General features: G+C 42.4%; 1 protein-coding gene across 2 annotated transcripts in view; it reads left to right on the top strand.

Annotated features, from left to right (window-relative positions):
• ZNF804B (zinc finger protein 804B) overlaps nt 1–11685 on the top strand; it is a 326053-nt gene extending 314368 nt beyond the window's left edge. For both annotated transcript variants that reach the window (XM_075271691.1, XM_075271692.1), the window contains exon 4: nt 8173–11685. In XM_075271691.1, the coding sequence (XP_075127792.1) occupies nt 8173–11581 (3409 nt within the window). In that variant the 3' untranslated portion in view covers nt 11582–11685. The remainder of the gene's footprint in view (nt 1–8172) is intronic.
• The last annotated feature ends 1766 nt before the right edge of the window (nt 11686–13451 follow it).

Genomic DNA, 13451 nt, shown 5'->3' with positions numbered 1-13451 from the left:
CTCAGGCCTAACTTGTTTGGCACAAACTTGAAGAGTCATTATAATACTGAGGAGGTCTCTTCAGACCCCAGAGTATAATACATGAAGGCCCTGGGGAGGTGAGGAATAAAAACCTAATTATTTTACTCACCTTACCTCACTATTACTGGGCATCCTTGTGTCATCCAGCAGTCCTCCTCTGGCCTCTTTCAGCCTCTGGATGACGTCACACACCCTGGGTCATATGAGATATGTCGATGGCTTGATGCTTTGACCCCAGGACAAGTGACATCAGCTAGTGGTTGGAAAAGGCCTGAAGAGGACACAGGGGGACTTCCAGATGCCCAGGAGAGGTGCGGTAACAAATTTTACTCACCTCCCCTGGGCCTCCAATTATTGTACTCCAGGGTCTTAGGTTTTTGTGGGTTATGAATCTGGTTATAACTGAATCAGTTTCGACATTCCTAGTAGAGATGAGCGAGTAGTGTTCGATCGAGTAGGTGTTCGATCGAATACTACGGTATTCGAAATACTCGTACTCGATCGAACACTACTAGCTGTTTGAAGTTTAATGGTCGATGCAGAACCAGCGTTGATTGGCAGAATGCTATACATTCTGCCAATCAACGCTGGTTCTTCTCTTACCTTTCCGAAATCTTCTCCGCGCTGCGTCCCCGCGTCTTCTTCCGAGTGGAATTCACTCTGCCTAGGCATCCGGCCTAGGCAGAGCCGACTGCGCATGTGTGGGCATGCACGTGCATACACGCACATGCGCAGTCGGCTCTGCCTTGGCTGGATGCCTAGGCAGAGTGAATTCCACCCGGAAGAGGACGCGGGGACCCTGCACCGGGAGAAGACTTCAAGCAGAAGCCAGACCGACCGTCACTCGTGGACTTGATAAGTATAATTTTATCGAATGTTGCCTACCCCTGAAACGAGCATTTTCCCCCATAGACTATAATGGGGTTCGAAATCCGTTCGAACAGTCGAACAGTGTGGGGCTGTTCGAATCGGATTTCGAACCTCGGACACTTTAGTGTTTGCTCATCTCTAATTCCTAGTCATGATGTTGATTAGACCATGTGACCCCTGAGAAGGACCCCTAAAAGGCTGTTAGATGCCCGGGAGAGAACACCAAATGGCTTGAAGGAGCGAGGAGAGATGAGGAACGGTCAGTGTAACTGGTTATAATTTTCCATACTTCCTCAAGGCTTCCACTTATTATAGTTTGAGGTATGAAGAGACTACAGAGTATAGCAATAGAGTGATTGGTTTGGTCCAAGACAGGTGAACCCCATGAACGAATCTTGTAAAGTGACATTCATGTCTATGTGTGACTATCTAATGGGCAAGGGGGAATGGAAGCCTTTCAGGGCTTTGGTTGGTATGTCACAATATTGGGTTGAATTGGTTTCAGGACAACCTCCAACCCAACTGGAGATGCGTTAATGGTGAGTACATCCGTATCTTACATTTGTAATTTTTAAGTTATGACATATAGATGAATTGTAAAAAGTTATTACATGTTGCGGAATAATAAGTGGTGGGAAAAGAGCTAATTCTGTTACTGATTTTTGAAAGCCATAAATGGAGGTGTCCCTTGGCTGAAAAGACAGGTCACGAAAGTAAAAAAGGAATTTCTAACAAAGAGGATCAAATAGCTGCACGGAGCTTGAAATAATTGGTCTGAATCTAAAAAAGTAGATAAATTAGACAAAGCCTCAAAGCCTACGTATAATGGCAATTCTAGTAGTTTCTTAGCTCCTTTCTGCATGCGCCCTACTGCCACTTTAACTCACTCTTCTAATCTTAATGGGCTGCCCATATGGAACAATTTTTTTTCTGTTCATTTGTCTTGTTGGATCACATAGGGACTTCTCTGAGGATTTGTGCTTTATGTTTGGCTATGATTTACCAAGTACATGCTTAACTTTAATATAATATTTTACAAGCACTTCTCTAGTACAGTACTAAGAACTCGCGCTATAGAAGTCCAAGTGGTAGCCATCGTAGGGATGAGATCACATGGCCATTATGTGTATGTCAAGCCCAATATATATTTATGTGAAATCACATTTACAGAAAACAATCAAAAACATCTTAATAGGCCCAGGTACATGATAACATAGGAGCCCTTCTTGGATATCACCTTCACAATGCTTACCTCTATCAGAATCGCCTCCCAGAGCTGGTGTTTTGATGTGAACTATGTCCCATTCTCATAGAGCTTTTGCTTCAGGAAACTATAAAAGGTTGTTAATGGGGTTGACGTAAGGGGAGGATGGTGGCCACAATATGAGTTTCTCTCCTTATATTCCCATAACAAGCAATTACTCAGAGGTCTTTGAACATCAGTGTCATTTTGTTTTCACGTCTGACCCCATGAATTGATAATTTTTTATAGTTTTTTGACACTATGTTTTATAGATAGGTTCCTAGGAGCCCTGACAGTGTTATACACTATGTATTATAGGTAGGTTCCTAGGAGCCCTGACAGTGTTCTACACTGTGTTTTATACATAAGTTCCTAGGAGTCCTGACAGTGTTATACACTATGTTTTATAGATAGGTCCCTAGGAGCCCTGACAGTGTCATACACTATGTTTTATAGATAGGTTCCTAGGAGCCTTGACAGTGTTTTACACTATGTTTTATAGATAGGTTCCTAGGAGCCCTGACAGTGTTCTACACTGTGTTTTATAGATAGGTTCCTAGGAGCCCTGACAGTGTTAAACACTATGTTTTATAGATAGGTTCCTAGGAGCCCTGGCAGTGTTCTATACTATGTTTTATAGATGGGTTCCTAGGAGCCCTGACAGTGTTATACACTATGTTTTATAGATGGGTTCCTAGGAGTCCTGACAGTGTTATACACTATGTTTTATAGATAGGTTCCTAGGAGCCCTGACAGTGTTCTACACTATGTTTTATAGATGGGTTCCTAGGAGCCCTGACAGTGTTCTACACTATGTTTTATAGATAGGTTCCTAGGAGCCCTGGCAGTGTTCTAAACTATGTTTTATAGATGGGTTCCTAGGAGCCCTGACAGTGTTATACACTATGTTTTATAGATAGGTTCCTAGGAGCCCTGACAGTGTTCTACACTATGTATTATAGATAGGTTCCTAGGAGCCCTGACAGTGTTATACAATATGTTTTATAGATAGGTTCCTAGGAGCCCTGACAGTGTTATACACTATGTTTTATAGATGGGTTCCTAGGACCACTGACAGTGTTATACACTATGTATTATAGATAGGTTCCTAGGAGCACTGACAGTGTTATACACTATGTATTATAGATAGGTTCCTAGGAGCACTGACAGTGTTATACACTATGTATTATAGATAGGTTCCTAGGAACCCTGACAGTGTTATACACTATGTTTTATAGATAGGTTCCTAGGAGCACTGACAGTGTTATACACTATGTATTATAGATAGGTTCCTAGGAGCCCTGACAGTGTTATACACTATGTCTTAACCATATTTAAGCTGTGGTTCTTACTGAATTTATTCAGTCCAAAACTAATCTTTTGACCAAACGACCTAAACCTTAGACAAATTCTCAGAGGTCACTCAGCTCTAAGATATCAATTTAAGAAAAAAACGCACCTTCATGCAAAATATATACATTTGAGAGTATACAGGTACTGAGTGACCCTATACAGCAGAAAATAAAATGTTTGGATTTTCTGCCATTGATTTTGTGTTAAATAACAATTTTTAGCTTATTCATGCCTAAAGCAAAATTATATGAATTCTGGGAAATTTCTCTTTTTTTTTCTGGCATTAGTACTAATCTCTCAGAATGTAAATGAGTACAGCATCCCCATGTACAGAATTTGACCTAGTAGGAGGCTTCTGGGAGATGTGAGGTCAGAGCAAGGAGGAAGAGATCAGAATTCTAAATGATGTTCTCGGTGGAAATATCCTATAAAACATAGTAATTAAAAAGTAATGCCAAGTATCTGTAAGGTTTCCCAACATGATAAGTACATTATTTCTAGAAGAGTATCTGAAAATACATCTCGGGAAATTAAAGGAAATATTCAGTTATATTAAATATAAATGGATATTCTGTTTATCATAAAGTTTAGCCATTGCCTAGTGATAGGCGAACCTCACAAAATTTCTTAAGCAAATATCTACAAGTTTTACTGGCAAAATTTGTTTCGGAATGAAAAAGTTTACCCGGAACTCCAAGGTAAAATTGTCTATGATGCACTGAGGTCTTGTCCGACCAAAATATATCTGGAGATTCGGAGTTTATAAAAAAAAACAATTGTGTAAAAATTTGTAAAAATTTGCTCACCTTTCCTGGGCTCCTTTGACTCTTCATTCATCTTCCTGGGCCATTGACCATCATCATCTTCTTCCTTGGTATCATCGTCAGCCTGCTTTGACAACATCATTAGTGTTAAATAGGGTTGAGTGATCGGGATCGGAAAAGATCGGATTCCGATCGACGACTGAGCAAATTTCACGATTGGGATCGGCTGGAAAATGATCGGAAATCGAATTTTAAAATCGATCCTGAAATCTCAAGATCGGCTAAACCCCAGTATTAAAGCATGATGATGCTGACACCTCACCATGTAACTGCTGAGCCCAATCACAGACCTCAACAGTAGGGTTGAGCCGATCTTGACTTTTCAGGATCGAGCGCCTACCTAGCGCTTTAAACACTAACCTGGGAGGCGGGGCAGTGAGGCAAGAAGAGGGAGGGCACCGGAGCAGCCATCTCTAGAGGTAAGTAGCTGCTAGAGATGTTAGTTTAGCCTCCCATTCCAATGAATGGAGGCAGCCAGCGCACAGGGGGTTAAGGCTGTGTGCCGGCTGCTTCCATTCATTCCTATGGAACTGCAGCGGAGCCTTCACACTGAGTATACACTATATACTCAGTGTGAAGGCATTGTGGGAAATACTACCGATCTCGATCCCGCCTAAAAAGATCGTGTTCGGAATCGCGATCGTGAAATTTTCTCGATCGCCGATCGGAATCCGATTTTTTCCGAACACGATCGCTCAACCCTACTCAGCAATGATCTTGAAGGTGATGGCAGACAGCTCAAGAAGAACATCGAAGGATGCCGGGTGGAGGGCAGGCCTTTGGCTGCCATTTTGTTGGAATCACCGACTGTATAGCATTCAGCCAATCAATGCTGGTTCTGCATTGAATTCTTCCATTTGAATAGCTAGTAGTATTTGATCGAATACCTACTCGATTGAATACTACTCGCTCATCTCTACTAATAAAGTAATTAAGAAGTAATCAAAACGTTATCTTTACCCGGAACTGCTAGGGCTTGTTCACATCTGCATTGGTAATCCGTTCAAGGGAGTCCGAATGGGGACCCCCCAAACGGACTACCAAACACATTGGCAAGTGGTATGCAGTGAAAGCACATGGACCCCATAGACTATAATGGGGTCCGTGTGCTTTCCGCACGGTCTCCGCACGAGTCATGCGGACAAGAAAGTAGATCGTGAACTACTTTTCTGTCCACATGTTTTCATTCGTTCACAGCGACAGAAAGTGTGATACCCCTTTAAGAGGAAAGGTAATTACATCGTTAGGTTTAATAACAATGTAGGAGGTTGGTGCTTATACAGAATAAAGTGATGTAAATGCAGCGGTAACTGAAGGACCGATAATTAAAATCATCATTTCCAAATCTAAATATATCCACCATAAGATGAAATGTAATTGTTCTTATTAAACAAACACTTTCTGACGGCTATAATTAAGTAGTCAGTAACCACCGAGGAGCTGAGCAATATTGAAATAATAAAAAAAATACGCATCCAGCAACTTCTCACGAGAGATACTTATGAGGTGACCCTTCTAGTACCATTAATTATCCGTGTTTAGACAATGATGGTTGCCATGTAAATCTGTTTACTTTTCTACTATTCTATAAAACTGTGAACGAGGCTTAGACATGTAAGAAGACCTGTGTGGGTTACTGAATAGAGATGAGCCAATCTACGAGCTGGATTTGTTGCAAATTTTACCAAAATTTTGGGTTCGGCCAAACATGAAAATTTGGGGGATTTGCCACTCACACATTAACATTAAACTTTGAGGTCTCTTCAGATCACAGAATAAAATAAATGAAGGCTCATGGGAGGGGCGGAAAAATAATAAATCGTCATACTCCCCTTTACTCACCTCTCCTGGGCTCCCTGATGGTGTCCAGTGTTCTTTCCAGGCTCTTCTGGCTTCTTTGGTAACTCTTTTCAGTTCTGAGGCATACTGAGCGATTTCCTTGGGTTTCCCTATAATTTTCATTGATGTTGTGGTTCCGGAACCTTTTCACTGTACATAAAGTATACCATATGATATGACAGATGTATGGTATGTAAATGTATAATTGTAGCTTGAAGGCATAAGTGGGTGAACTTATCTTAAAATATTGTAGCTTAGAAAAATTACAAAAAATTAAGGACATCTTTACATTGTTAGGTGTAAGGGATTTGCAATAGGAGCAATTCCCCAGTAGCTGCTGGTGAACCCTGGGGGGAGGGCACAGTAGACAGTGAGCCCCAAGCTGAATTCCCACCACTGTCCCTTACTGATTGCCTGGTCCTATCCTATGTAATAGGCGGCAACTGGTCGACGGGTCCTTCCTATGTACGTGAAACACAAAAGACAAGACAAACAACAACAAATAACAGCCGAGCAACGCAGTACAGAATCAAAATCCAAGAGAGTAGTCAAAGGGTAAGCTAGAGGTCAGTGGTCAGCAATACAATAGTAGCAGAAGAGGAGCTTAGCAGGGACAAAGTCACAATAGCCAACAAGTCTATGAGAGCTGATCTCTAGTATATAGGAAGCCCAAGACCCGCCTTAGGCTTGATTGAAAGACAGGCTATCACACAGGGAAGGCTAAAATTAACCATTTGATGGACATAGGAAACAAGGAGCAGGAGATGGGTGTGGTGGAAATTCAATTACAGAGATACTGTAGATATAGTAGTTAGAGATGAGCGAATAGTAAAATGTTTGAGGTTCGATATTCGTTTCGAGTAGCCCCTCAATGTTCGACTACTCGAATCGAATATTGAACCCTATAATAGTCTATGGGGGGAAAATGCTCGTTTCAGGGGTAGGTAACGTTCAATCAAAATACACTTACTAAGTCCACGAGTGAGGGTCGGGCTGGATCCTCCGAGAAGTCTTCTCCTTGCAGTGTCCCTGCGGTGTCTTCCAGGTCTTCATTCACTCTGCCAGGCATCGGGCCTGGACAGAGCCGACTGCGCATGCCCGCACTACAAGCGGACATGCGCAGTCGGCTCTGCGCAGGCCCGATGCCTGGCAGAATGAATGAAGAGCCAGAAGACGCCGCAGGGAAGCTGCATGGAGAAGACTTCTAAAGGTAGGAGAAGAACCAGCGTTGATTGGCCGACTGTATAGCATTCGGCCAATCAATGCTGGTTCTGCATCGAACTTTTACATTCGAACAGCGAGTGGTACTCGATTGAGTGCGAGTATTTTGAATACCGTAGTATTCGATCGAATACCTACTCTATCGAGTACTACTCGCTCATATCTAATAGTAGTGTTCACACAGTGCAACGAAAAACACTAAGCAAGCAATCAAACTGAACTTGCCTCCGGTGCCTCAGTGTGCGAGCATAGGGTGGCGCAGAGACCTGAACAGGCAGATATGTTACATTAGAAGTGTTAATAGTTTATAACAGAATTGTAAATCCCATCAATATTTGGTGTGACCTTTGCCCTTTGCCTTCCATCAGTTCTTCTCAGACCGCAGACAGTTTTTGTCAGAACTGGGCAGGGAGATTGTTCCTGCCGCCATCTTGGAGAACTAAGCCCAGATCTTCTGTGGATGTTGCTCCAATCCATCTGTCTCTTCATGTCATCCCAGACAGACTGGATGAGTTTGAGATCAGGGCACTGTGGGGGCCGGATCATCATTTGCAGGGGTCCTCCTCCAAAAGGCAAAGGTCACACCAAATATTGATGGGATTTACATTTTTGTGTTATACATTCACCCTGCATTTTGTAATTACAAAACATAAGCTATTAACCCTTCTATTTCTGGTAGTATACTTACTTTGCTGCATTTTCTTCACACCAGCCTAAAACTTTTGCATAGCACTGTATATTTTGTGCACTTGCTATATTTATTCTATCCCTTCCATTAATACTGTATTTTTCTTCTTTCAGTGTTGCAGAAGAGGTTCCACTATTTAAAGCGCCCAGATTGAAAGGACCCCAGGAAGATCTCGGTACTGGAAAGGATGATAACATTGCAAATGTGAGATGTGAAGTTCTGTGCAGTCCAGAAGCCGTCACCAGCAGCAGTAGCAGTGGTAGCACCGAAGATAAGAAACCAGACACATTATTTGATGGAGAGGTCCTGAAAGACGGCAGCTGCTGCTTTGTTGGAAATCAGAACCAGATACAGGTTCCCCTCTCGAACAGCAGCAGTGCCAACAATAGGGCAGGCGTCTCGTTCTGCTTCTCTAAGAAGGCATTACTAAAGCTGGATTCTTCTGCATCGGTTTTCAATGAAAGCCTGGATGAGGTAAATGAATACAACCAATTCCTTCACCATAAAGCAAAGCAAATGTCTGTAAGCTTTCGACACTATGCACACCTAAATGAAAGCGCGGCAGAAACCAGCGTGTTGTCTCAACCAGATGAAACAGACATGTCCCTGCCAGACAACACGCCTGCAAATGCAGAGAAGTTAAAAGATGACAAAGGCAGTCAGGAAAACTCAAAGGAGCAGAGCGAAGTCGTCCAATCAAACATAACAGCAAAAATGCATCCTCCAGACACTAGTTGCACAGATCAACCGAGTCAAAAAGAAGTAAACGTTCCTTCCGAGACCGAGCCAACTTCTGAGACTACAACAGAAGCCAGTTGCCAAATGCAAAGCAGCGAACAAGAGACTTGTTCCAGCAAACACTCAGTTGCAGATGCAATATTAATTGAGCATTTTTCCAATTTACTTTCACAAAAACATGCCGAGGATAGCTGCAAGTCAAAAGAAGAAAATTGTGAGGCGTCTAATGATCTTCAAGAAAACCCAAGTGAATGCCCAGTCCCGGAGCACTCATTAGGTGAATCTGTAAATACCAATACTCATGCCAAGGCACTATCTTTTCTTAGTGTTTTGAGCAAAGATGGCAATACCATTCTCCAGTGGCCCACAGAACTTGTTTTGTTTACAAAAACACAGCCTTCGATATCTTACGCCTGCAACCCATTATATTTCGACTTTAAATGTTCTCCAAAAAATAAGATGAGGAAGCCAAATGAAGGAGAAAATGGAAGATCTAATGATAACGATCAACGTAGTAGAAGCTATGAGGACAAGACCTCAGGTATAAATGGTGAGAGAACGGTGGGAAGTGGAATGGAGAGTCCATCTTTAGAGCCAAAGAGTTTCACGAACCTAGAAGACTTGGCAGACAAAGACATGGACCGACCAATGATGGAATTCACACACAAAGCCAAGAAAACGAATGGTAACGACAGTGACCCTCAACTTTCCACCTATTCTAATCATTCTCGGAAATGTTTTCGTAGGGATAGTTACCATTCCAGAAAACGCAAAAGATCTTCACATGGTCAATCGGACCACTGCATGGTTAAAGAAAATAGACATTGTAAGGAAAAATACAAAAGACGGAGATATTCACACCAAGATGGTCTTCTAAAGAATAAGTCATATAGCTCAAAGAGGTCTCTGGCGAGTCGGCAGGAAGATATTTTGTCAGGGGAAAACAGTGATGGTTGGAAGGAGTCTGACAGTGATACAAATTCGGATATATCTCATAAAACGTCCTCCTCACGGTGGTCCTATTCTAGTTCTTCCATAAGCACTGGTTCCTCATGCAGATATAAAGACCTTCTCAGCAAGGCATCGAGTCATGAAGCCTCCACTAAGGAAGGTAACGTAAGATCGGCAAAGCACAAAGATGATATATCTTCGGAAAGTGACTACTTTAATGATGATAAGAAGGTAAATTGCAAATGCAAGCGTCATAAGCACAATACATTTAGTGAGGTATCGAAGAATGAATACTTAGAGCATTGGCTTTGCTCCAAACATGCAAGGAACAAGCATCGTTCTTGGAAAAAACAAAACGACTTGCATCCCGATGGAGAAAAGTTTAATTCCAGACAAGGGGATGATACTGAAATTTTTGAGATTGTTGAGTCAAGGGTTGAAAACCCTAGTGCTTCCCTTGAAGAAAAGATTGACCTTCCAAGTCCCTCCAGAAGTCCAATTAATATAGAACGTTCTGAGAGTTGTGCCACAAAAGACTTCCTTCACTGTCAGCCCCAAGAGGTGGCACCTATTTTGGTAAACTGTAGAGAAAATAGTTCCAAAAATATAGTAGAACCTGAAGAGGACAATGAGCAAGAACAATTGGATTCAGACTTGCATTTAGATGGTAAATCGGCCTCAACGCAAACAGTTGGAGACAACAACAGAACAAAGGATCTTGAGGTGAACTTTTGTGGACCCTTGGAAAGTTCTTCTCTAGAGTGTGACAAAGTAGGTTTTGAAAAGGTGGAGACACCATTGCATGACGAAGCAAAATGTAGTAGCAACAATTTAGATCTTTGTAGTAAGAACGACATTAGCCGTCCACACAATGGGTCAGAGGGCTGTGACGTCACAGTGGTGGCCAATTGTGATAACCTTGTTTTGGACGATGTCATTCACATAGATACAGAAACCAGAACTGAAATCGAGGAACGAAACGGACAATTTATTAGTGAAGAACAACCAATTATGCAATGCCCTGACCCAGTTCACCTTAACTTGACATGTCCATTGCCCTCTCTCAGACATCCCGGTGGAATCGATTCACCAGAGACCAAAGAAGAACCATTGAGATTGGGGCGGCCTGATGTAAATACAAAACCGGGTCTTGTAGATGGAAATCTAAAATGTTTTTATGACAGTACTATGCAGGATTTTAGGAAAATGGACAATAGGTTGCATCATAAGTCATCGGGTCCTCCTTTAGCACAACAGCCTGTAACATTTTCCCCAGATGAGGTTGATAAGTATAAAATATTACAAATGCAGGCGCAACAGCATATGCAGAAACAGCTGTTGACCAAGCATTTCAAAGCTTTACCAACCAATGGCTCAGCTGTTTTCTCAACCGCACAAACCATTCAGCCGGTGTCCATCCAACATCATCCCTCCATCACCACCATCCACCATGCACTGATGCAACGATATGCCGTCACAGCGTCCATGCACTCCCACGTCAACCATTTTCCATTGCCCCATCTTAATCCTTTCCCCCAGTCTCAGTTCCCCCCTATTTCTCTTCCTTCGTCCTTAACCCCCACCCTGTTTCCAACTCCGCCACCCATCATTGGGCACGCACTGGCACACCCGCTACACTTAGTTTCCACAGCAGCCATTCATCCTCCGCACTTGACCATCCAAGCCATACCTCACGCCACACTCATACCAGCCATCTTCGCACCCCACCCCAACACAGGTATGCACCCCACACTCCAATTACACCCCTTAATCCATCCGTTGTTCCAAGGGCAGGAGTTTCACCACCATTCCGGGTCTGGTCACCTCCATTAATATATGCTAGGATGAGACGTGCCGATGTAATAGAAGACTTAAAGATTAGATTCTGTTTGTTTTTCTTTTCTTTTTTCGTTTTTTTTTTTTCTCTATTTTTTATCATTGACCAATTTCAGTTGACTTCATGGGAAATTAGTTTCATGAGTTTAAAAATCTATGTTTATTGTAATTCTTGATTGTTCATTTGATACAGTATGGTATATGACGTGAATTTATTATGCAGAAAATGCTATTATTTTTAATAAAATAAAAATAATCTGTTTACAGAGTCTATAAAAAACCTATTGAATGTTTCCTTCCTTTTTGTCCAATTATTTAAATAAAATAGATTATTGATATTTTATACTGCCATCTAATTTATAGAGGATCCTTCACCACTTTCACCAACGCTACCCTTTGCATCCTTCCATAATTCCTGATCCACGGATTTCGGCACAGTTGGAATTTTTGTTTCTAGCCCCTATCCTTCCTGAGCAATCATTGCCATTAGTTTATCACCCAATATGCTAATTAGCCCATTTGCTGTCAGGTGGGTTATCCTTGGCTTTCTGCTCCACTCCAAGACTGCCCACCTGGCAATAGAGAGCCGATTGGGTGATGAAATTACCAGCATCGACTACTTAGGAATGGTGGGGGCTAGAGAAAAATTCTGACCATGAACCAGCAACTATTGAAGGTTACGAAGAGTCGGAGTTGATGGTGGTAACAGGTCCTTATTAGAGATGAGCAAACACTGTTCAGATCAGCCAATCCGAACAGCACGCTCCCATAAAAATGAATGGAAGCACCTGTGACGCTGACTTTGCCGGCGGACGGCCGGCGTCACAGGTGCTTCCATTCATTTCTATGGGTGCATGCTGTTCAGATCAGCTGATCCGAACAGTGTTCGCTCATCTCTAGTCCTTATAAATACATTTAGTGAGTCTATGGTTTTAAACAGTAAAGCTGAGACAAAATGATTGCAGATTCATCCCCCCTTCTCCCTCCTACTTCTCCTCTCCCATGTGTCTTCACTTATGTTAAAAAATAAATATGAAACTTTACTGTTAGACTCTTTTCTGAACTCTAGGGGTGTGGTGACCACATAGAGGTCAGTAAATAACATTTTAAAAAGAACCTACCCTTTTAATATGTCAAAGAAATCTGTGATGAATGGAGGTCTCGCTGATGGAGACCTCCACTGATCCTTGGGAAGAGTCACAGGTCTCCATATTTCACTTAGAGCATAGAACTCTAGGATGACTAGAGATGAGCAAGTAGTATTCGAAATACTCATACTTGATCGAGTACCACTCGCTATTCGAATGGAAAGATTCGATGCAGAACCAGTGTTGATTGGCCGAATGCTATACAGTCAATCAACGCTGGTTCTTCTCCTACCTTTAGAAGTCTTCTCCGCACAGCGTCCCCGCGGCGTCTTCCGGCTCTGAATTCACTCTGCCAGGCATCGGGCCTGGCGCATGCTTGCGCTACAAGAAAATGGCCGCTTTGACTGTAAGCAGCCATTTTCTTGTAGTGCGGGCATGTGCAGTCAGCTCTGCCCAGGCCCGATGCCTGGCAGAGTGAATTCAGAGCCAGAAGACGCTGCGGGGATGCTGCATGGAGAAGACTTCTCGGAAAATCCAGCCCGACCCTCACTCGTGGACTTGGTAAGTTCAATTTGATCGAATGTTGCCTACCTCTGAAACGAGCATTTTCCCCCCATAGACTATAATAGAATTCGATATTCGATTCGAGTAGTCGAATATTGAGGGTCTACTCGAAACGAATATCGAATATTGGAGTATTTAACTACTCGCTCATCTCTAATTATAACCAATGATCACATGGCCAACCCACTCAGTGAGAATAAAGATATGAGACATTA

The sequence above is a fragment of the Leptodactylus fuscus genome, chromosome 4 (genome assembly GCF_031893055.1).
Source record: "Leptodactylus fuscus isolate aLepFus1 chromosome 4, aLepFus1.hap2, whole genome shotgun sequence".
NCBI lineage: Eukaryota > Metazoa > Chordata > Amphibia > Anura > Leptodactylidae > Leptodactylus > Leptodactylus fuscus.
This window is presented reverse-complemented; position numbering and strand designations above follow the sequence as displayed.